The sequence below is a fragment of the Gambusia affinis genome, linkage group LG04 (assembly GCF_019740435.1).
Source record: "Gambusia affinis linkage group LG04, SWU_Gaff_1.0, whole genome shotgun sequence".
Taxonomy (NCBI): domain Eukaryota; kingdom Metazoa; phylum Chordata; class Actinopteri; order Cyprinodontiformes; family Poeciliidae; genus Gambusia; species Gambusia affinis.
Window position 1 is genome coordinate 21,369,192 of NC_057871.1, and position 24,910 is coordinate 21,394,101.

Genomic DNA, 24,910 nt, shown 5'->3' on the forward strand with positions numbered 1-24,910 from the left:
ATCTTCCTGGGCGACATTTCCAAAGCCCCAGTATCGAAGCCATTGAATGTTGGTGGACTTTGCTCAACAGCTCCTCTTGGCATTTCCCCCAGGAAGGGCCGTCACATATCAAGCCAACATTATGCTGGACGCTTTGTATGACTACAGGAAATGCTAAAACTCGACTTGTTTTAAACGTTAAAGCTGCACGTTGTCATACTTCAACCCTGGTAGACGAATGTGCCCAATAAGACAAGGCGTAGGATCAAAAGCTCAAATGAAAGCCCCCTAATTAACTGCTGGAACTGTTTTCGGAGGCTTATCCCAGCTTGAATGTATTCACGCTGTCGGACAACAGTTCATTCTTTCAGCTGTCTATTAGAAAATAATGAGCAGCTGCTGCATGTTTTTGCCGCTGGTTTCTGTGGTGGCGTTTTGGGAAAACCAGGCCGCGTCCAGCTGAGGTCCCTGGCAGCAGCACAGCGAACGCCGAGAGGTCTGACCGCGGGGAGGCTTTGTGTCGGTGTGGTGAGGTAATTGCTCAAATAATCCTTGTTAAAAGTCGGAGCTCGGAAATCTCCCTAAACTTAGATAAACGTTTTTAGTTGCGTAGTTTGAGATGGCCATTAAATGACAAAGGCAGTCTGTTCACAAAGCTGCTGATTTCCATTCACTCCAGGGTGTCCCAACTAACTTTACAGACATTTAAACGCTTGTTTTGAGCCAAATGCGACAGCATCAATGTTTCGCTCTCTGATGCATGCATGCAGTAGTGCAGTTTAAATGCTGATTAATCTGAAAAGCTCTGCATTATGAGAGATTTAGATGCTGTGACTTTGACTAGCATTAATGCAGACTCTATGGCTCAGCTGTGTTCAAAGGTTTTCTTTACATTTTTGTATCGCAGAAATGAATGAAGGATCACCAGATCTAGCCAGAGGTCAGTTTACAGGTTGGTTTTCGTTTACATTGTCAGCTCCCATAATACTCATGTGACACGTTTTGATTGTAGGTTATCTCTTTTTTTATAATGATGTATTTTTGCCAGGGTGGAATCATTTTTAGCACAAGTTAGAATTTCTTGTGGATTTTCTCTAATCCATAAGGGTCACACATTAAACAGACAGGAACAAATATGTACATACACCCTCATAAATGTTGTTTGGCGAGCTGCAAAGAAGCAACACACTTTTCTTACCAATCAACCAGCTTCCAGCAAAATTCTGACCCGATATTTGAGCAATTCTCTTATCTGTAGTTTTAGAAAACGTACAAATGGGATTCTTTCTTGGGATAGACCAGCTTGTGAGAAACTCCAGAAGCCTTATGTTAAAGCTGCAATATGTCACTTTTATAAATTGTTGGTTTCTTACATGTTTTTTAAAGCTCTTACTATGTTTTGACAGTATAACAACTATTGAAAATCGTGCTCCTTTTTCCTGCGATCATACTCTATTTGTAGAAATAAACTGCTCTGTCAGAAACAATCAATCAGAGCCAGGAGGAGAGTCTTAGCGCTGTCAATCATGCTTGTGTATGCGCTGTTCACAACCTCCATGTTTCTCTCTGGTACGCTACGGCTTCTTCAAATCAGCGAAGCCTGCCATGAATGTTCAGGCTACTTGGCATGACTGCCAATCGTGGCGAATAAACAGTTTTTCTGGAGCGGTAAGTTGTTTCTCTGCCAGTAGTGCATTTAGAAGTGTGTACACAAAGCTGATTGACAACACTAAAACCTTCCTCCTGGCTCTGATTGGACATTTTTGTCCAGGAGTTGGGCTTTTCTTCAAACAGCAATAGTAGGAGCTTTTTTCCCCCCCACTGATTGCCTGTCTCATTTTGCTATCACGACAAAGTAACAGTTTTAACAAATACGTAAAGCAACATTTTGTTTATAAAAGTTACCGACTGCTGTATTAACTGTTCTAAAACCAACTCGGACGTAGTTTGGGGATCAGTTTCCTGTTTGAACACCCAATGATGTCCAAGCTTCAACCCTCTAGCTGATTATGTGAGGTTAACGCACAAATCACTCCATCTGATTAGTGCGGCACACCAATACAACTGGTAGAGAAACATACTCTCACCATGATTCTGCCACCACCGTGCTTGACTGTTTTAAAACTATTTCAGAAGGATCGTAGGACAGCCTAACAAAAGTCCTGGCCCCATCCTATTCAAAACTGATGAACTGTCCTCAAAAGCAGAGTCTGTGTCAAGAAATCAACCAATGTAACTGAGCCGGTCCTGGCACAAGTGACCTTTATGGAGTCAGAATGATGCCAGAAAGTGTGCAGGACATTCAACCGGATATTTGTGGTGGTGTGGGTCTGGATGTAAAACGTTGCTCTTGTGTGGATTTGACAAAAATAGTTGTTTTGAAGTTGTATGATGGTTTCACCACGTTGAAAGAACTCTTCATATGCATCATTAATAGCCAAAACCTTCATTTTTATATTGAGCATTATTTTGACCTTGACTGTGCATTTGTAGGGTTACTGATATACTTGATGCTTTACATTTAGCAAGAATGAGTCTCCATACTTTGTGTGTCTGCACTGTTGCCCATTTGTTTGGATTTGTGGGATTTATTTTAGTAGCTTCCATGTTGGATGGTGGAGATGATAATCTGACGTGGCGTCTGTTTTTGTTGTCTTAAAAGTCGGTGTGTCCTAATAATGCAACCTGAAAACGGAAAACTGGGAGGAAACGCACACAGGAATGTCTTCTTCAAAGTTCATCAATATGAACTTTATCTTCATCAAGTGATAGCAGAAAACAAATCTAAAAAAAAATGGAGCAGCATACTTTTTAAATGGTTCATTGTCCTAAACCTAGAAATGTCCTTAACCAAAACGCATCAACCAACCATGATGAGCTGTAGCTGAAACAGTGTTTTCTAATTTTGCTTGAATTCAATCAGTGCTCATGTAGCACTTTGGGAAAGTCCTGAACACTAAACTTTTTTTTTTCTGAGCTAAAACTGCTTTTGTTGCCTCATTATGGCCCATTTATAGCTTCGTTGCAGCGTCTTGTAGTTCAGCTTCTGTTTTGTTTTTTTATATATGTATGTGTGTGGGTATATATATATATATGTGTGTGTGTGTGTGTATGTGTGTGTAGCTTTAACCGCATATTATCCCTAACAATCACTGCACTCTTTATCTGACCTCCTGGCCTCTGTAGCTATCCTGTTTTCATGGCAACAAGCTCATCAGCATTCATGGTGATGGGACAGCAAAAAGAAAGACATCTGTAAAAATGTGTCCTGCTGGTGACTCACACTCCTCTCCTGCATTTATACCAGGCTACACACACACACACACACACACACTAATTGTTTGGTCCTTCACTCCTGGTTTTTTTCCCCTCTATGTCCTAAAACCTTGTTTCTCGTTATGTTTTTTCTCTTGTTAAAATAACTGTATGAAACATATTCCTCTGTTGGAAAAACCCTGATTGCTGTTTTTTTCTTTTAAGAATGGGCAATAGGTATAAATGTTTTTTTTGTTTTTTGGTTTTTCTTTCACTAACTAAGTTGCTCTATTTATATATTCTAAGTTTCGGTTATCAGTGCAGCTCAAAGGTAGGAATGTTCCTGATTCTTCAGGCTTTATAATCTCATGTATGAGGTTGGTTTTAAAACAAATAAAACGGTGAAAAAAGGATTCTCTTGTCCTGATTTTTAATTTCTTTTAGCTAAAAGGAAATCTAACTTTATTGATCAGTACATTCGGTTTTCAATTTCATTTTTTTTTTTACATGCTTTCACGTGCATGGTTCTGTGGAAAAACATTGATCGATGTTCCACTATTGTTTTCGTTTAAGTAGAAAAATAGCTTAAAAATTAAAAATTATATTGTTTCCTTCCATACAGTCAGACTTTTCTGCAATAGGATAGTCTTTTGTACTTGTCCCTTTTTCACCCAAGACTTGAAAACTGATCTTCACTGCCCATTAAATCAATCAGCGCTTGATTTATAATTTTTTTTATACAGGAGAATGTATCTAATGTTTCAAACTTTATATAAACTGAAAAACATGTATCATTTTCCCTCCACCTTTAAATCCTGGTGTACTTTACATAAAACCACATGAATTTGGTGGTTATAAAGTGACAAAATGGGGGGGGAAGTTGCAGGGCCCTGTTATATTTATTTTTCATATCTAGTTGTGTCTTGAATACACTGACAAAAATGCCAGACAATAAGAGTGTTTTTACTTTAAAGCATTAAAAAAAATTTACATTTGGGCCAGGAGTTTATGTTTCTTCAGATCTTGTGCACACTTAGTTTTATTTATAACTGGCCCAAACCAGCTAGTTTTGATTAAGTTCCCTAAAATCCAAGGGTGGGGGGGAACATACTGTATGCTGGTTTGTTGGTCTGATATTCCTTATTATTGGAAGTAATATTCTTATGATCTTGCACAGAATCCGTGGGCCAAAACAATAAAATGTGAACCAATAATAGACTCATTTTATCAGGCTGTGCCCACTGTTGTATGGGGGGTGCTGCTGGTTCTTTGGTGTTATGCAAATAACATGAGTGAGTGTGAAATTTCCCCAGACAAAAGGGGGGGATGGTGCAGCCGGGAGAAGAGCAGCTTGATAAAATTGGACAACCAGCGGGACTCTGGTGGGCGTGGATCCGGAGCTGAGGTCTTCCTGCTCGGCTGAACACGTGGTTCCGTGTCCGCCTTCAGTTCCTGTCGGTGTGTGGAGGGTTCCAGTCCTGCCTTCAACTCTTTTTTTATTGCTTCTTAACAGCTAGAGGAGATCTTCTGCTGCTTTTTTTGTTTGTTTGTTTTTTGTAGCAACACCGTCTCCTCCTCTTCCTCCCCGTCTTGCCACACTTGCCTCCCCCACCCCTCCACTCCTCTTCCTCCTCTCCTTGCGGCGCCTCCCGGGACTCTTCCTCCGCCAGGCCGCGGTCACTTCAGCGCGGATTCGTTCCGACACGGAGAGACTCTGTGTGTGTATGTGTGTGTGTGGAAGAACCTGAACGTGATAAGAGCGTGTATATCCCCCTACCCCCCTCCTTCACCACTTCCTCTTCCTCCTCCTCCACTATCATCCTCCTTCATTTGTTCGGTCATGACGCTGGAAGCGATCCGCTACCGGTCCGGGTCTCTGCAGATCCTCAACCAGCTGCTGCTGCCACACCAGACCGTGTATGAAGACATCCGCTCCGTGCAGGGCGCCTACGAGGCCATCAAGTCCATGAAGGTAGGCTCGCCTCGGTGCCTGCATGTGGCTGGTGTCGGCTCTTTTGTGCTCCCGCCGCCGCACACATGTGTCTCTGACGGCCTCTACCATATTTTATTGTTGTTGTTGTGCGTTCAGCTGAAGCCGCAGCGTCCCCTGTTACCGAAACCTGCCCTCCATTCATAGTTGTTGTTGTTTTTTAATTATTATTATTTGCATTTATCAAGTGCTTTGAAGCCACCCTTCTCCCTTTCTTTGGGAGAGATTATTGATGAATTATTAATGACCTTTGCCAGGGATTTTTTTTTTGTTCGCGTTTTTTTTCCCCTGTGCTGCATTCAATGACTCCTCTAGCTAGTCCATTTCTGCGTTTTTGCTTTCCCGAAATGTATAAAAATGCGACAGTAAATACGTAACATAGAAGTTCCTAGAGATTTTTGTGAATTAAAGCGCAGCAGTTATTCACTCTTTTGTCTCTCCAGCTACACACACCGAGCAGGGAGTACTGGGGCTGATCCTGGGTGGGTGGAACCGAGGAGTGTGATAGGAGCTAGAAGTGATCTCACACAGGTGCATTTTAATAAATCAGAATGCCTTCAAAGAGTATATGTCAGTAAATCAGTTTATTATCCGGAGGGTGACATATTTGTGAAGATTTATTTCTGGTCGTTTTTGATGATTGGGACAGATAATTTAAATATAACAGCGCTAGTAAATTATTATGATGTAATGCACACAGTATTGCTTATACATTCAGTCACTGACACCCTCCATAAGGACAGTAAGCCACAAAAGTACATTAATAACATGGATGTTTGGAGCGCTGTATATGAACGTATTAAAGGAAAGTTGAGTGGAAGAAAAAACGTGCACCAGCAATAGGAATAACCACAGTTATGAGAGGGTTATGGAGTAAAGACCATCCTCACGTTTGAGGGAACTTCTTAAGGTGTGAGGTCCAGTTGTGGGTCTTACAGAGCCTTGACATATCCAGGACATGAACTACAACTACTGCATTACCAAGTGGCTAAGGAGACAAATGACCAAACTGTGACTCAGTGGCCTAATTAAATTTTTCAGAGGAGAGTATTTCTTAAATTTAATTTTAAATTTAGCTCCCAGAGTCTGGAGATTTGGTACACAGACCTACTTTCTCAGTGATCCTAAAATTTAAGTATTAAAAAAAAAAGTTTTATTCTTATATTATCTCCAGTGAATTTTGGATATTAATTCGCTATAAGCCACAATCGTCCACACTAACTGAAATTAAACCTTGAACTATATCATCCTGTGAGTAGTGAATCTATACAATTTCTGCTTTTTAAGTTGAATAACTAAAGTTAATTAACTTCTTGTGTATGTACTAATTTATTGAGATGTCTAACATCACCTTTTCTACCTAGTATAGTCTCCTAAACGGCCAAAATTATCTACTATATTCATCATTTGTCTATATAATGTTAGATAAATGATGGCTTAATCTTTGAATATGCTGATATAAAGGTGTGTTAGAGGAACTGCCCACAGGAATAGTAATTGGAAAAAAGCCAAATTTAATTCTGTTTCACTGGATTGTTAACCTGAACTAAAAATGCCACATTATCACAGCCCTAACATGGGTAAACACAAAACTGTATAGAACGATCTGATTGCTCGTACGTTATTTGCCTTGCTTGTTCTGGTAATTTCAAATGTATAACAGTGTTATTGATTAAATTTATGTTGTTTTTCCTGCTGTGACTTGAGCAAAAAAAAAAGGATTAAAAACCTACTAAACAAAGTTTTAAATGCTTATTGTGCACGATGTCTACCCTTTTTTTTTTTACATTAATGGAGTAAAACTGGGAGCTGATTTTAGATTTTATCAGTCGATCTCTGCTGCTTGGCTAGCCTGCATTCTGCTGCTTTACAGACATGCTAACTGTAGCTTCAAAACGGTAATGACAGATTTTCTGATCGCTCCGACCAACACGTAGATAAATTTCTCAGGCTCGGCGTGACGACCGACCTCTCCCTCCCTGTCCAGGTGCGCGGAGCTCCAGCCATCGCCATCGTGGGCTGCCTCAGCCTGGCCGTGGAGCTGCGGGCGGGCGCCGGGGGCGACGACCCCGTCACCTTCATCAGGGAGTCTCTGTGTCACCTCACTTCAGCCAGGCCCACCGCCGTCAACATGGGCCGAGCCGCCCGCGAGCTGATGGAGTTCGCTGAGAACGAGAGCATGGAGAAGAACTCGGAGCAGCTCAGGGAAAGGTGGGCCTGTAGACGTCCAGTATGAGTCCGTTGTCGCGCACGTTCTCACTCAGGAACCTGGTGTTTTGCGTCGATACCCTCTTCTACTGCTGACTGTGTTCTGTGGCGATGTATTAGGACCTATTCTAAAATTAGGTGGTCTGTAAATAACCTGATATCTACCCTCATTCTCTGCTGCAGAGTTGAGCTTCACTCAAAATCCAAATAAATGGAAGCTTGTCCAACAAGATGGCGGCCTTGGTGAGCCGACGTCACTCTGAACTAAGTAAAACAGAAGGAGGGCATTAGTGAAAACAAAAAATCCAGATTTTCCAAAAATTAGATCTTAAAGAAACAAAAATTTGATGACTTGGTTTAGTAATTGTATTTAAGTTCCCTTTGGTATGATAAAGTACTTTTGAATTGAACTGAAATCGGTTTATCGCCCAGCTCCTTCAGGATACTGAAAAGCTGCATAAATAAAACCTGAAATCACATCGCACAGTTTTGTGTGAAACCAGCAGAGTTGAACTTTAGTGTGAAATGATTCAACTCCAGCTTTCACCTTCCTCGATTCTCCTGACATAGCTGCTGCTTTAACACACTCACTCATTCAGCACCAGCTCCAGGTGTGGGTTTGAAAAAAAAAAAAGAAACTGTTAATGTTATCAGAATTATTTTTTTTTTTGATTGCAAATTGGTAGCTGTGAGCATTCCACTTGCCACAAAAAGAAATTTGTAATTGCCACAGAAAATGTCAGCTGCAGATTAGACACATCAGATATGCTTCAGTTAGAAAAATAAAAATCACTCTTTCTCCCTTCATTTGCTGGTAAATCCATTCCAATTATTTTACAGATGCATTTTTGTCTGACGAATTCCTTGTAATTGTGTCGTTGCCAGCAGTTTGTGCTGCTTTGTGTTTGGTTGCTCACCCACAGAAACAGGTATTTCTGAACAAGGACAGTGGTCATGTGGATCCATTTTTAGTAGTAACTATTTCACCTGCAGTAGTTAGAAGCCACCACACTGAAGCAGTTTTAAGGTTTTTGTGGGGGCAGGAAAGCCTAGTTAACGACGTCGGTCATACTTTCACCCTGCAGTGCCATTTCATGGATCGAAGACATGTTGCAGCGTGACGTCAATGACAACAAGAAGATCGGTAACTATGGAGCCCAGCACATCCTGTCAGGCGTCCCGAGGGACTCTGTCACCGTCCTCACGCACTGCAACACCGGGTCGCTGGCCACGGCCGGATACGGCACGGCGCTCGGTGAGAGAGGAGCTTCGGATCCGACAGGAAGGAAGACGGTGGATGTTTCCGTCTCTTAACGGCGGTTCTGTGCGCAGGCGTGGTGAGGAGCCTCCACGGCCTGGGCCGGCTGAAGCGCATGTACTGCACGGAGACGAGGCCGTACAACCAGGGCTCCAGGCTGACGGCATACGAGGCGGTCGCAGAGGGCATCCCTGCCACGCTCATCACAGACAGCATGGCGGCCCTCACCATGAGGGAAATGGACATCACAGGTAGGACTCTTCAGGACGCCGTCTTTCATCCCATGACGTCCCATCAACCTTGTTGTCCTCCTACCCCCCCCCCGCTCGCCCTCCCTCTCAGCTGTGGTGGTGGGTGCTGACCGAGTCGTCGCTAACGGTGACACAGCCAACAAGGTGGGCACGTACCAGCTGGCCATCGCCGCAAAGCACCACGGGATTCCTTTCTACGTGGCTGCACCCAGCACGTCGTGCGACCTGAGCCTCGAGAGCGGGCGGGACATCATCATCGAAGTGCGGCCCCCTGAGGAGCTCACCAGTATAAACGGAGTCCCCATCGCGGCGCCTGGTAGGAAACATGAACGTCTCAACTTATACGGGAAAGGGAAAGTCAGTTAACAGGGCGTCGCAGGACTTTTTCTGTCAGGAAAACGTTTGAGTGAAACTCGGACATCTTCACTGCATTTGTTACTCGAGACGGTTGAAGCTATCGATAACTAGCTGCTGACGTACTCTTGCTAGCTAGCTGGCGTCTTTCGTTTCTATCATGTTTAAGTGCAAATGTATCGCCAGTTGGCTGGACGAACTTCGTACATTTCTGTGGAGATACAGATCTGAAATTCCATTCGTAATAACATTTAAAATGTCTTCAAAAGTCCGAGATTTGAGTTGGTGAAACCCGAAGAAACCCTGGTTAAATATAAAGTTTCTCCACAGTCTTGACAAAAGGAAGCAATTTGCTTTTATGTCAGTATGTATGGAAAACCATGAAGGGAAAAAAATACTGAAAAAGAGAGGTTGCTTTTTAAAAGATAAAATCTGATTCTTAATGAAGGCAGCAGTTTCCACATTGATTCATCAATTGGACATTCTTTCTTTGATTTGTTCAACTTTTTTAGCAAACTGTTGCCGTTTAGAAATCAAACTACAGGATATTGACTTGCTGACTGAGTAAACACTCAATCAAAAATGAAAAACAGGCCAGTTTTATCTCTCCATTGTCTGTAGAAAATCTTTAATTTCAGGCTCATCTGAACCTGTGGCTCTTGAACTGAATCGAAAACATCAATCAAAGCACCAAAACTGCTGTTCTCAGGAAGTTTGGCCTTAAAAGCTAAAAGAACCAAAATTCACAAACTGCATTTTGTCTGGGATAAGCTTGAGCTCAGTCTTTTGATGCTGATGTCTCAGACTTTGAAACGTCTCCACATTTGAGTCGAGACTGGGGCGTTTTTTTGTGCCGAGTTGCAGACAAAGCAAAAGTGTTGATTATGTTGAGCATCAATGAGGTCCTTAGAGGCAAAGTCAGTGTGACAGGAATGTGTTGGGGTTTTTTTTTTCTTTAGGTGAACTGAGGACAAACGATTCAATTTATTACTTTCTCATTATGCTTCACTTACATCACGGTAATGCACCTGTCTCAATAAGGACAACAGACTGAGAGTGACAGACTGGTGCTTCTTCATTCCTGAGCTCTTTATCTTTTCTGACAGCCGTGTTACAATTACAGTTTTGAAATCATTTCATTATAATCATTTGGCGCTTTGACAAAAGTTCTTGTCAGTCATTGGTCAGTATCCGATTGGATGAAACAATATCATGTTGCTTCTGTTTTTACACAAATATTTAGAAAGACATAATGTGATCTAGTTGTTTTTACGTAGAATAGAAGAATTAAGCTGAAAAACCTCTATGGGTGGGCTTTATGGGCGACATACCAGCAGAGCATTCTGGGATTTGTAGTATTAGCGGTGCATACACTGTCTACCTGCAGACATTGGGAATCATCTAATGGGTGGAAGATAAATATAATTCGGTTTAAATCTGTTCCTATGCAGTAGATCACAATCCATAAATATCAATGCTGATTCTGTTTTAGAGGAGCCTGTCAAGCTTATTTTTATTTTATTTATCTGCTTAAAAAACAATAGACCAGTTTTGATTCATTTTTCATACTTTGAAAACTTTCAGGTTTTCTTGCCACATTTTTGGAACCTTTACCTAAGAGCGTTCTCTGTTTATTTTTTTAATTTTTTCTTGAGAATAATCAGCAGTTGTGTAGCTACTACAATCCTACTGTTGCCAACTTTGCAACTTTTTTGCTATATTTAGCCACTTTTCACACTCCAAAAAGAATAGTATCGATCAAAATTGTAATCGACTGGTCAGATTTTTAAAAGGTCGATAATTGGTGATCGACCAGAAAACTACAATGCCGTATGGTTTCCGATGAGAATACAAGTTGAAACCGCTCGACATTTGATGGGTTTCTCCGATTTCCGTCTTTTGTTTTACCTGTCTTAAGGACTACAGGCGGAAGTTAGCCAGTCCCTAAATCTCAGAACAACGTTCCTGCAAACGATCTCAAACGAAGGAACTCGAACAGTTACTGAGTGCAGGAAAGACTGCCAATGCGTAAACTAACGGGTTTTTAATTGTATGCGCCATTTAAAAACATCAAAATAACAACCACCATTTCCTGACTGCAGGTATCGAGGTGTGGAACCCGGCGTTTGACGTGACGCCTCACCAGCTCATCACAGGAGGCATCATCACTGAGCTGGGGGTCTTCCTCCCGTCGGAGCTCCAGGCAGCGCTCACCGGCCGCCTCACCGCTCTCTAAAGCGACCTCCCAGCGCCCCCTGCTGGCTCCGGTGCACCACTGCACATTCACGTCACGTTCTTCTAAAAGACACTCTTGTCTTCACTGAGGGTGCCCAATTTGTGGGTTTACTTTGGTTTAAATCGAATCACAGTCACTGTAACGTGTCAGTGGTGCACTGTCTGAAAATATTTAGTCTCTTTGCCAACTACAAACAAAAACGAAAACAAACAAACAAAAAAGGGGGGATTTTTTTTCACTGCAGGGAGTTGAGAAGATGTGTGCAGTCTCTCCTTACTTTAAAATCCTTTTTCTGTCATCTTCATGTCTCATTTATTCCATGATTCATTTTCTGTTTTATTTTTGTTTTTTTCTTTTCTTCCTTTTTAAGTCTTTCAAGCTTCTGCAGCCAACAGAGCTCAGCTGGACTATAATTCAATTAGGCAAAATAAGCTTCTAGAGTCATAGCTGAGGCAAATGAAAGAAGTAAAATAAAACAAGGAGGACGCGACTTTTTCCATAACATATCAGTCGTGATTTCCAGAATGCTGCTACCTACCTGTAAATATCTATTCCCTGCCGGTAGTGTAAATATGTAGAAAACTAACCTCTGCTAGTAAAAAAAAAAAAAAAAAAGAGAGAAAAAAAAGGTACTGCTATTTTAACCAAAAATATGGTTACTTAAAATCAAATTTGCCACTTAAAATGTTATATTAACATTTAATTTCAGTTATTCAGTGTAGAACTTTTTCACTATAACTAATTGAAATTAAAGATCGTAGATGTTTATACACAGCTTCTCTTGGTAAAATAATTTCTTTTTTATTTTTTTTATTTTTTCTTTTAACCGGTGTGTTTAGATATTTGAACCAATCAGTTGAAGCCTTTTTCAGGACATGGCATGTATTTATACCTCACTTCATGTCTTCATCTCACCGACTGTACTGTATTATATCACACATGTATACTTGCATAATACCTATAAACACACACGTCCTCACAGACGGCGTTACTCTAGAGACACAAACACTCTGAGACTGAGGCTTTTTTTTCATATAATCCCAACCTTTTAAAGGAATAGTTCACTCTAAAATGGAGGATTTGGCTCACCACCACTTCACCTGCGACTTCTCGTCAAATATTATTTGATTATTACTCGTGAATTATGTGCAGTCTGGTTTTTTTACTAGGTAGCCAAAAAAAAAAAAGAAAACAGCCATCTGTGGCTTTAATTTTAATTTTGTCCACTGGTTTCTGTGTTTCAGCATAGTTTTGTACTTTAATGCCATTTCTCTGTTATGCTTTATCATTAAAGACATTTTTAATGCAAAGTTCTAGTATTAGTAGAGATTGGCAGATTAGTCATTTTCCTCAGTTCATTAAGGTCTGACCTGCCAATTCCAGTTCTTACTGATTCTTTTTTTTAATTTTCTAAAGACTCTAAAAATCAAAATTTAAAAACCTATGAAAAGTTTGTATTTTCAGAAAGCGTAGATTTTAATCCAATTAAAATTGAAGCAGTTGCCAGCATTTATTCACCAAAGCTGATATTCCCTAACCTTTCATCTGATTTTAGTCTAAAAAAAGAACTTCTGTGAATGGATGTCCTTTTTGTTTGCTTCTATAAACCGAAAATGGGGAGAGATTCTAATAAACAGATGTCTGATGGGCAGATCCACAGGAAATCTGGGGTTTATGTGCCCAGCCCATACACACATCGACTGGAATCAAACCCACAACTGTCTGAATGCGAGTCGACTGCATTCAATAAAAATAAGAAAAGGTTTTGGGTATTTCACCGTCGAGCAGAGAAAAATAGTCAGATTGTGGCAAATTAATTAGTGCGTCAATAAGCTAATGTTGCATTTACAAATTACTAACAAACATGATTAATCAAGATTAAATTTGAATGCAGTTTAATGGAAATTAAGTGTTCCTTTAATACAGCAGTCTGATCTCTGTTTTAATAGATTTTCACTAATTTGCCCGGAGAGCATAAAACAGGTGTGAGTGGCAGACGACTCTGTCTTTATGTGGATGTGAACTTTTCCTTAAAACCTTTCTTTATCTTTGTTTTGTTTTTCTTTTGCAGTATTTGAAAAACAAAAAAAGCATTGCAACCAACACAGAAACACCATCTGCAGTCTGAATGTAAAGCCTCTCTCTTTCTGTCGGACACGTTTCAGTAGGCGGGCTTCAGACTCTCAGTCACTTCTTGCCTTTCTTGTTCACTTCCGAATGTGCTTCAGCTGTTTGGATTCGACCCGCCGCTTAAATTTAACTGATGTTTTATTTTGAAGTCATGTATAAACCTGATGGTGTGAAGCATTGAAAAACGATCTTTTCCATAGTTACTGTACGGTATGTTTAGACTTGGCATATTTTCGACAACTTAAGAAAAGTTAGAGAGATTTGGTAAAGATATATTTACAAATTTTCTAATTTTGTATTTGGCAATACAGTGAGTGCATAATATTTGCTGACATTAGTCAATTTTGAGCTAATTTACTGTGTTCACCTTATCATGAGACCTAAAGATCTCTGAACCCAACAACTTACCTGACATGCATACATAGATATTTTTAACAGTTATTCAGAAGTAGTTGCAAGATTTCTCCACTTCCAGAGCGATTCGGGTGCTGAGACATCCTTTGATGCGTTCAGCGAACGCTGCAGTTCCTACCTCCCCCAAAAAGCTGCTCTGTGTTGACAAAGAGGTCAAGAGTTTCAGGTGACTTGTGCTCAGAGGTCATAAATATCAAACAAAGTAGGGAAAGTCTTGGGAAAATTAGGAAATTCGGGGTCGGCTTCAATTTCAGATTCAGTATCGTCTCCACGCATATAAAACACTGCAGGAATGAAACGTTTTTCTGGTAGGCTGTATTTGTAATTGGGGGGGGGGAGGTTTGTGTAGATATAATCAGTTTCAATGCATCAAAATCAGGGTGGATGAAATGAGGATAAATAAAATCTATCACCTAATGCCCGTCAGCCATTTTGTTTCTTCAGAAAGGTTACATATAAATCATTGGTTGATTTTGTCTCCACACTGTGATGTAGTTTATAGAAGAGGGGAAAATGCTATATATAAATATATATATGACAGTCAAACACCGCAAAGTGAAGCTTTTATTTTAACAGCTTGTGCTACTTTGTCTAATCCAGTGTTTCCCAACCCTGGTCCTCCAGGCTCACTGCCCTGCATGTTTTAGGTATTTTCTTGCTTCAGTCCAGATGATTTCAATTGATGACTGATTAACAGGCGTTTGTTGAACTGCAATCAGTTGAATCAGGCACATTAAAGCAGGGAAACCTCTAAAACATGTAGGACGGTGTGCCTTGAGGACCAGGGTTGGAAAACACTGGCTCTAATGGATTGCTAAAAGGAAAAACATGGGATCACTTGTTTGTTGTTTTTGTTTTTGCAAATGATTTGAACATTGCAAATCATGTCAGAGCAATTATTAGATAGGTTTTCCCTTAAGACGTCAACATATCTGAAAGAGGTTGTGGGAAAGATGCTTTCAGCATGCAGAAGCTTTTATTCTTTATGTCCAACATAATTTTAGGTCTCTACGAAGGCTTTTCCTTTCAATAAAAAAAGAACAAATAACTCTTCCTCTAAGTTTGCTAGAAGTTGTTTTTGCTAGACTTTTATATTGAAAACCAGCCCACTGTAATGCTACAGGAAGACCAGTATCAATGGCTTCATTAATGATTAACACAACATATTTTAGACAATCAGTCTGTTGCTGTTTCACTACACACAACTGGAAAAGGTTTTGACTACATGTGAACATTACATCATAAAAAAAAAAAATTTAAATGGAGGGGGACCTCTAGACCATAACCCTAATGTTGTACATTTTTGCTGTTTTCATATTAACTTGCAACTTTAATTCACCGTTTTTATCTCCCCCCCCAAAACAAAAGAAGAGGGGAAAAAAATCCATTGTTAATCACTGTATGTGTCACCTGATTGATTATATGTTGTTAGAAACCTGTAACGTTGTCTCACTATGCTTTTCTCTCCCATTAAAGCTCACACATAGAGATGGGTCACATGCGAGCGTAGAAAACTTTTAAGCAAATGCTTGTTTTCTGTTCAAGACACGTTTTCTGGGGCGTTTCTATGACAATGCTCCACACATATGTAGCAGCTATGAGGCCATTAGATCCGTCACAAACAAACCCCTGTCTTTTTCTTTTTAAGCGGTACAAGGTCTCTCCGTCTGTCCACGATGATTATACCCGTCTCACTGTGGTCTGTTTTCATTTCCTGGTTCTCATTGTGACTTTGTGAGTAGGCCGTCGGAGCGCCATGCTGGGGAGGCCCCCTCAGTCAAACGCACTACCTCTCAAGCACCAGGCTGCAGCAGAGCGAGCCGATTCGAAGAAAACAAACCTGGACTGAAGGTTTTATCGGATGTTTATCCCAAAGTGAAGTGTAATTTTGTGGCTAGATTCTGACTCAACTGGACTGTAGGCTAGCTTTCTTTTCTTTTTTGAAACATGTCCTGAAGCTGCGTCAGTACACTGCAGTGTTTGATAAACACACTAAGATGTTCTGGTGCCAAAAATCCAGAGTTTCCACGTTGACTTCACTGATTTAAAGTAGCTGCTTTTGTGTTATGAGAAAAGGAATTAAAATAGATGGAGTGTGGTTCAGATGGCCTCTTTAAGTGCAAGTTTTTCATTGTTATTGATAATCACTTGATCCTGTATACGTTTGTAACGTGGAAATGGTTCCAAATTGGATTCTTCATTTTTATATATAAATATATATATACGTATATGAATATAAGGCTGTCATGAATGAAAAGATTTCTCTTTCACATCAATACAGAAAAAGAATAAAACCACAGTGAAATGGCATATTTTCCTTGTCTTTTTGTCTGACAGTCAAAATTAAATTCGCTAACGGGTATCAGAAGGACTGCATACATGTGCATGCCAAACTCAAAAAAGGTTGAAAACAATTTGTCAGTTTCCTTCTTCATTAAAGTTATGCACCACTTTGTCAGTATTTTTTAAAAATCCCAATAAAATACATGGAACTTTGTGATTGTAATTTAAAACAAACTGTTAAGAGTTATGAATACATCTGCAAGATACTCTGTTACAGTGAAAATTACATCTTGCTTCAACCAGTCAACTGAATTATCAGCTTTTAAGTGGAAAAAGTAAGGAAACGGTCAGTTTCAGGAAAAGTAACTGCTAATGTGTGTATTTTTACCATTGGTTTCTTTATAAATCCTGCAGTGACCGGTTTTCAGTTTAAAAAGTCAAGTTATGTAGTGCGGATTTACAATATTTATGCTAAGGTATTAAATGAAACAAACAGATGTTGTTGGTAAGTGTGTCTTTGTTCTCACAGTGGTGTTTACCTTGAAACTTTATTGATGCAGATTTTCTCTGTTGTTGAATCATAATTTCTGAGATTCAGTATGTTTCTCACCCGTTCAGTTTACTGTTCATCAGACAGCATTCATCCCGATGATTGGTTGGGCTTTAACATTTCTATATACATATAATAAAAAATATATATAATCTAAATAAAAAATTTAAATGCATCATCCCACAGTTACTTTTATCGAGAAAATCGCAGAAAACTAAACCCTGGGATTTGAATATCTCCTGTATGACGCCAACTAACCAGCAGGGGGCTGTAACCGAACAAAGACGGACGTAATGCGCCACGCTGTGACACGAAGAAGGAGTTTGTGTTCTCATTCGGTAAAAAATGGCTCAAGGCTCTAAGAAATTTAAGGCTCAGCGTCCTGGAGGGTCCAAGAAACACCAACAAAACAAACAAAAAGGACCGAAGAAAGGAGGTATTACTCTGTTGTTTCGATAATTCTAGTATTTCAGGTCTGTGAAGTGAAAAAGAGCCGGATATGAACTAAACATGTGACCAAACACGTTGTCTTGTTGTTATGTGTTAAGTGTAACAGACAGTCTGCGACATGTATTTGTTTTAAACCGTTTCCACAGTTGATATTACTCTTTATTAGCTTAGTGGTAAAGATATGTAGGATGTTACCCTCTTATATTGAAACGCAAACAGTAATTCAACATAACGATGTTCACCTACTGTACATCCTTATATTTCTTCTAAAGGGAGGATTATTGCACCTAAGAAGGCTCAAGTAGTTCAACAACAGAAGCTAAAGAAGGTGAGAACATCCTTCAGTGTAAACATTTTGATCTCACTGAGGTTTCTTAAACATTCATTTCAACTTTGCCGTTTCCTGAAGGGCCTGGAGGTTGCCATCAGGAACAAGATTGAGCAGGAAGTGACCCAGAAGGCCAGCTCCTCCCTCCACAAGCCCCTGGCTTTGGTTAAAGGTGCTGAGGGGAAAGCAAAGCCCGCCGCTGCCCGCCCTGGAACCAGCTCCAAATAGGAACTACCATTGCCCGGGCCCCGGGTTTCATCAAGTTATGGACTTTAATGGAACCTCTGCTGGGGCTGGAGAGAATTTATTCAAGCACAGAGTTTACTGTTTTATGTTCAGCGAGGTTGTATCCCCGTTCAGTCACTTTACTGTTTGTACAGTAAAAAAAAAGGAGATATAAATGTTTTGTGTTTCTGTTTTCCATAACAGAAGTGTTTACAGAAACGAACATGCACACGTACCTGAAACTAAAATAAAACTAAAATAAAAACAATCAGAATAAAGAAAAATGATCTCTGATGGTAAATGAGCGATATGGCTGAAAAACTGTAACACCATATATGGGATTCTTATCAGTTCATGTCGATAATTATTGATTAGCAGTATTTCATACATTAAAAACAAAAAGCTAAACCGATGACATGACCTTTACCGTTTTATCCAAAGTTTTCACTCTGCGGTTTTTTTAAGCAGTTATTAAGCACAGTGGCGAAACATGAAGCTGCTGCTGTGCAAGTTACTCAACAGGTTGTTGCTTGCTAACCATAGAGCGAGAGAGTTAGTTGATGCCATCAATCTTGCTTAGCTTAGCCATGAAAGGTTTAGCAGCTAAAGCCTTTCCTCAGCCTACATCCCCCAGAATGCCATCTGGTTCTGGTTCTGAGCTCTGACCAATTATTAAAAAATCTGATGTAATCTACTGAAACGAATCACGTCTAAAGGTGATTTTATAAATATATATGTATAAATAATATGTGTATATGTTATTGATTTATTGCCCAGTCCTAACCTGTGTCAAACCTTCATGTATCTGGAATGTTATATGTACAACTTTATCAAATTAAAACTTAATTTGACAAGTGAATCTATTCAGAAATGTTGAATAAATCAGAACATAGCTCATTCAGAGATTTATATAACCCACTCTTTATTTCAGTCTTTGTAAATGTAAGCTTATGCAGTATAGAGGGGGAAGTATTTTATTCATCTACATTTAAGCAATTTAATGCTACTATTCTACTGTTTCTAACAGCAGGTAGTAGACTGTTGCATGACTAAACATGTTGCTAAAATAAATTGCACATTACAGTCAAGTCCAGCAGAAAAGATTAGTTTCTGAAGCCATTCTCAGAAAGGACGTTTAATAAGCCTTGATGGCCTCTGCACAGTGGTGAGAGCGGAGAAACCGAGGGAAGGAGTCCTTGGCCATCAGGCTGTAGATCCTCTGCTGCGCTAGGTTGAAGGTGTTGGCACACGGGGAGTCCATCACGCTCAGCAGAGCCTCACGGGTCTCAGCATCCAGGTTCACCTGACATGGATGAAGAACTGGAGGTCAAAACAAGCTTGAAGATTCATAAATGTTTGGCACTGCGATCCTTCACTGACCTCCAGTGGAGCGTCGGGGTTGATGAACTGGTTGTAGATGCTGCTGGCTTTGGTCTTCTGCATGGTTGAAGGGGAAACCCTGTAGTCCTCACAGGCCAGCCAGAACTCCAGGTTCTCCTCGCTGAACTCTGAACGCAGGAACCCTCGAAACGCCTGAAGACCGACTGAAAGGACAGTGACGCAGTTATGTAGAGCAGCATCCAGAAGACCTGGAGGGAAAGCTTTCACAGACTGTTGTCGAAGGTAAGAGTCATTTTATATTTTCATTTAATGTTTAATAATTATACCATTAGACAAACCACAATATAAAGTTACATTCTGGCATTTTAAGTACCAAAATAGGAAAAATCCAGCCAAAATATATTTTTTTCCAAATAAATTTCTTTTAATATAAAACTGCATGTGTGTGTCTGGTCAATTTAAAATTAAAACAAGTTTGTTCTCCATTCTGTGAAGTGGGTAGAGTCCAGAAATTTTGCTCAAGTTTTACTTTATAATAAAATAACTCAAGTAAAATTAAAAACCACCACGTAATAAAAAATACTCCTAAAAGTCAATTTTTTCTAAAAATTGACTTAAGTAAATGTAGCTGAATAAATTTAACCAGGTAGCGACTCTGATATTCATACAGAATTAACAAGTCAAGTTTAAATATATATATATATATATATATATATAATATATATATATATAACTTCAATGATGTTGAACTTCCTGTTGAGCTATGGTGCTTTTATTTTGAAGGGACAATTTCCGGTTTAACTGTTAGCGTTAACGCAGCTCAACGGCAACAATCAAAAGACAAGTCGTAACGGAGCCTAAAGATTTATCTTGTCATTAGCAGCCCACTTGACAGAGGCAGAAGGTATGTTTATGATGTAATTTATCAAATGTTTTAAATATTGTGTGACTTAAACTGTGCAATTGTCTAATTATATTCCAAAACTAAAGTTAATTTACGTTGTAAACGTTATTTAAAGTTGAGTCAAAAATCATAAAGTGTCATCCTTCATTCGCGATCTGCTACAACTTACATGGCCTGACTTCATTACATCTTTGCTTCTTTACGAGTCCTTTCTCTAATCCTCAGACATCTTTTTTTTCCTTTCCAATTTATTGACAATAAATTCACAAATGTGCCAACTTTACTCTTCACAGTACAACTTTTAACAGCAAAATTAATTGTAAAGACATAATTATGATTTCCTTTTCTGCAGCCGTTTGTTTTTGTTAGTAATTCTTAGGTGAGTTTCTTACACGTCTTTTAAAAAGAAAATAAATTTCTAAATATTAGGTTTATACTTAAACAAAACCCAACAAAAATACAATAAAATGTAATCTATTTGGTATTTTAGAATATTTATGGCAATGAATTAAAAACATTAAAAAAATTATATTTCTGGAGATAATTGTAATAAGACAAAAACAGACTCCTAGAATTACCTTCTTGTAAAAATACACACAACAGTTCTTGTAAGCCTATAAATCTAAAACATAAAGTAGAGGTTAAAAAAATGCTTCAGTTACATTTTTAAATAATAAATTGCAGCTAATTGTGAATTTAGTTGTAAAACAATTATTTTTAAAATTAATTTCTCAATTTATAACCTAATTAAAAGACCTTATTTAGTTTAAGCTCTTATCTATGGTAGATAGTCTGATTTTTGAGACTCTTATTAAACATACACACCTAATTATTTGCCTGAGTATATAAATTTGTGTTCAAACCTAAAATAAGAGTTTAAAAAACTAAGAAACTGGTAAATGCAACACCCACAATCATATTGAAACTTTAATCTGAAAAGTATTTTATTACATAAAAACTTCCAGAGTGTATGCAGCTAACTTAAAGAAATGAAAACAAATTTGTAATCATCTAAGTAGTAAAAATGCTGCTTAAATGTCACTAGTTGTTTTAATTTCTTGAGCAGGCTGTATAAGTAATATCTAACTTACTACTACCACCTCACACACACTCATAACATTTAATCATAACATTTAAATATGCTTTATTCTATTTTTTTCATATGTGAGCCATGTTGAGTTCAATGAGCATAATTTCTCAGTTTAACTCTACAAGAATAATTTAAATGCTTCTTTAAATTTTTTTTTTGCAATAACGTTATAATTAAATATCATCTTACAGTATATTTCTATTGGCATGTCTGCCGTACAGTTATTAAGTTTGTATAGGAATAAAATTAAAGACTCGCTGAGAAATTTTCTCAGTTCTTTCAACCAAAAGTAATTTGAAAAGATTTTTATGAACAGAATTTCAAACAGAAATGAAGTGACCTACTTTTGCTGCCCAGCAGAGTTTCCAGATCCTGAAGGATTTTTCCATTTTGTACCCTGAAAATTAGGCAAAAAAATTCATTTAAAAATACATTGTTATTGCCACATATTTAACCTAAAACCAACTTCACTTAGTTACTTTTGCTTGTGGTGGATCTCAGCCAGGTGGCTCAGCTTCACTCGCATCCCTTTTGCCCTGAAACGCATGAAATTGCATTTTAAGCACTTCAAATCCCAGCAAAGTACATCACCTAGTGTCCAAGAAAAAAACACTTACTTCTCCAAGCAGGAGGAAGGCAGGTATAGTCCCTTACACATATTTCAAAATGAACTCAGTATTATTACGGTAGATAACTTGTTAGTCTGTCTCCGGGGCTTGAATGCGCCGCTCTTATATACAGCGGTGGACATGTGGCTTATCTGATCTGTCGATCTGCTGCTCTCAGACCAGCAGGTGTGGAGCTGGGAGCTGAACGGGGATGAGATGGGGAACAGATCAGGTAGACCTGTCAGCAGGAGACACAAAGCAGGTCAGTGTATATGAAAGGAAAATCAAAGAAGCAGCCCTGTGTGTGTGTGTGTGTGTTTGGTCAGGGTACACTGGCAGCCTCATAAAGGTCTGTGTTGGTCCAAACATGGACGCTCTGTGGAGTTCTGCAGAAAGATAATGAAGTGATGACAGAGGAACAGGTGGAGGAGCAGTCTGAGTTTTATAAGGGACAAGTAGTTTAGCTCTGCGGTATCAATTATGTTGCTATTGTTCACACCAGTATAGCGTGGGTGTATAATGGGCCTTGAAACTGTGGGAAATTGTCACTAAGCAACACCTTGCAAATGGATGAACTTTCCCACAAGTTCTTATGTTAAAACCACACATTTTATTGTATTTTATCTGGTAGTCCAGCTCAAAGTAGTGCATAGTTCTGAAGTGGAAAGAAAATTTAAAAAAATGTTATAAATAAACATCTGAAAACACTGGCATGAATACCCCTAGATAAAATCCAATGCAAATGCCTACAGAATTCACCTATTAATTATGTAAAATAATCCTGTGTGTGATTTAATCTCAGCGTAAATCCAGCTGTTCTGTGAAGGGATCAGAGTTTGTTAGCACAACATCAGAGGAGCTCCACAGCAAAATTGCAGAAGAAAGTTCAATAAAAATCCCATTTTGGAATGAAATCTAATGTTGAACAAAACCCTGAACACACCGTCCCCACAGTGAAGCATGGTGGTGGCGGCGTCATGCTGCCAGGATGTTTTTCTTTAGCTGATATTTGTCCGCCATACTTGCTCTCTTTGCAGTTTGTAAATTTCTCATCACTCTGTATTTAGTTTTTTTTTTAAGATGTCATTCTTCCAAAATAAAGAAAAAAAAACTTTTAGTGCAATCATAATTATTTAAGATGATGGCTTGAATCTGCTCTCAACCCATTAATTTTACACCTTTTAGTTGGCTTGCATTAATTTCTGATGTTGCCTATTATCATTTTTAGATTTCCCTTGGACTTTTTATCTTTTATTTTCTTTGGGGTTGGCTCTATTTGGGGATGTTTTTCATGTCGTGACACTCTCTTTTCATCATGAGTAGCCATGTTAATAGTTTTTCATTTATTTTTAGTCTTTCACTCTGTTAATTTATTTGTTGTCTTTTCAGGGTCCTAATGTCCCCAGGACTCTATGGATCTTCCTTTATTTATTTATTTATTTATTTATTTATTTATTTATTTATTTATTTTAACCATGTAGCAGTCTGGGCAATAAATCAACATATGTTGACAGTTATTTGGTCATTGTCAATAGAAAATGTCAGAAAGAAAAGCATCAACTAATTCACTGGCTCTTTGGTTACCTAGCAACAACTTGTTGAGTAACTTCCGCAGCATAACTGCTATTTTTAAGCAGTTATGCCTCTTCATAACTGCTTAAAAATAAAAATCAACAGTGTGGTGTAAAAGGAGAAGTCTAGAAAAACAGCTAAAGAAGACATTGAGGATAAAACAAGAAAGGTCATATCACCGGTCTGGCAGCATTTCATATTAAAACAATAAAATTAATCATTTTCAATATCAACTGAAATGAAACTGTGCACCCGTATTCCCCAGTTCTATCCTGGGCTGTCACAAAGCTCAATGCTGGCAGCCCTTGTTCTCGTATTTGTGCCATTAAAGCACCAGTTGGACACTGGGAAGCTGTTTTGACAGTCCTCTGAGGAAAGGAGCTGATGTCCTCACTGTTTACAAGAAGTGGGCGACGGGAGTGAAATGCCAACTATCATGTGAGGAAACTTGAAGCCTGCGGTGCTAATCCACTGCAGACATAAAGTACTGACAGTTACAGCTTTGAAATGTTATCTGTGCATGTTGCGTTTAGTAAGTTCAGATAAGAGTTTAACGAAAGCTGAGAATTGTCTCTATATTTACATCTTTTTAGCATCTAAATAGTCGCAAGTGCACATATGAAAGAAAAAGACGAACTAAAAGTTTGCATTCATAAAAGAAAAGAGGAACTGTTATGGTGGTAAAGAAAAAAAAACCGTATATGTGAATAAGAGCTTGAGGAAATTAAGTGAGCTGAACATTAAAGAGGAGATATGTGGAACACGCAGCTTTGAACCAGGACTACATCCTCCACATTCACTCATCGGACGCTGTGGCCGCCAGCGGACTGCTTCTCTCGCCTCTTCCTGCTTCGTGAACAGAACCGTGTGAAGGAAATCCACCCAACACGGAGCAAACAGCTGGGCTGCATCCGGAACCCGCGGGATCCACTGGGACACAGTGGATCCGCGTCAACTGTCCCCAGTACACGGAGCTCCGCAGCCGCCGCTTTCTCCCGCCAGTCACGACCCTCCTCTGCATCCGGCAATGGACGGCGGCGCCTCGGCGTGCAGATAAACAGTGAGTCAGGCTGAGGCAGGGGTCTGCTGGGTTTTATAATTAGACTCCAACAGCCTCCATAACTGCTTGAGGATTAGATTATACGCGATTATCATTGCAGCCTGCGTCAATGCGTGGAGCTGTGAGCTGAAAATATACACTTTTATTGCTAGTGTGTCTTTATTAGCGTCATGTAATACTACATAATTTTAGAATAAGAGATGATTTGTGCTTTAGCAGAAGTACAAACCAATATGTCTTTAGCTGAACTGTGAGGATCTAAATATACTCATCGGTTGTAAATAAAAAAGTCAACAGGGAAAATGTTTTTCATTCTTGTAAACTGTACCTACCAGGGCCGGATTTAGGAAAATCTGGGCCTCTGGGCTGGAGTCAGTTTTGGTGCCCTAGGCTCACACACATTTTTATTTACCTCAAAGTACAA

The 24,910-nt window shown here is 39.2% G+C and overlaps 4 protein-coding genes across 6 annotated transcripts in view; 3 read left to right on the forward strand and 1 right to left on the reverse strand.

The window, feature by feature from the left end:
- Positions 1-4,614: 4,614 nt before the first annotated feature.
- mri1 (methylthioribose-1-phosphate isomerase 1) lies at positions 4,615-16,385 on the forward strand. The gene is made up of 6 exons (XM_044114383.1): positions 4,615-5,206; positions 7,212-7,435; positions 8,518-8,687; positions 8,765-8,941; positions 9,033-9,257; positions 11,398-16,385. Exons 1-6 carry the CDS (start codon positions 5,075-5,077, stop codon positions 11,529-11,531), a joined length of 1,062 nt encoding a protein of 353 aa, XP_043970318.1. The 5' UTR covers positions 4,615-5,074; the 3' UTR covers positions 11,532-16,385.
- Positions 16,386-17,176: 791 nt separating this feature from the next.
- lg04h19orf53 (linkage group 04 C19orf53 homolog) lies at positions 17,177-18,323 on the forward strand. The gene is made up of 3 exons (XM_044114409.1): positions 17,177-17,344; positions 17,631-17,686; positions 17,768-18,323. Exons 1-3 carry the CDS (start codon positions 17,254-17,256, stop codon positions 17,912-17,914), a joined length of 294 nt encoding a protein of 97 aa, XP_043970344.1. The 5' UTR covers positions 17,177-17,253; the 3' UTR covers positions 17,915-18,323.
- A 546-nt stretch (positions 18,324-18,869) lies between these two features.
- si:ch211-196h16.12 (regulator of G-protein signaling 5) lies at positions 18,870-22,115 on the reverse strand. The gene is made up of 5 exons (XM_044114403.1): positions 21,864-22,115; positions 21,726-21,782; positions 21,591-21,643; positions 19,292-19,455; positions 18,870-19,214 (listed from the first exon to the last, which is right to left on the reverse strand). The coding sequence occupies exons 1-5, from the start codon at positions 21,902-21,904 to the stop codon at positions 19,047-19,049; spliced, it is 483 nt and encodes a 160-aa protein (XP_043970338.1). The 5' UTR covers positions 21,905-22,115; the 3' UTR covers positions 18,870-19,046.
- The window catches only part of slc25a23a (solute carrier family 25 member 23a), a 14,574-nt gene continuing 9,701 nt past the window's right edge, over positions 20,038-24,910 (forward strand). For 2 of the 3 annotated variants that reach the window (XM_044114349.1, XM_044114348.1), the window contains exons 1-3: positions 20,038-20,156; positions 22,033-22,116; positions 24,195-24,486. The gene's annotated coding sequence lies outside the window, so the exon portion shown is untranslated. The remainder of the gene's footprint in view (positions 20,157-22,032; positions 22,117-24,194; positions 24,487-24,910) is intronic. The other variant, XM_044114347.1, reaches the window with a different exon arrangement.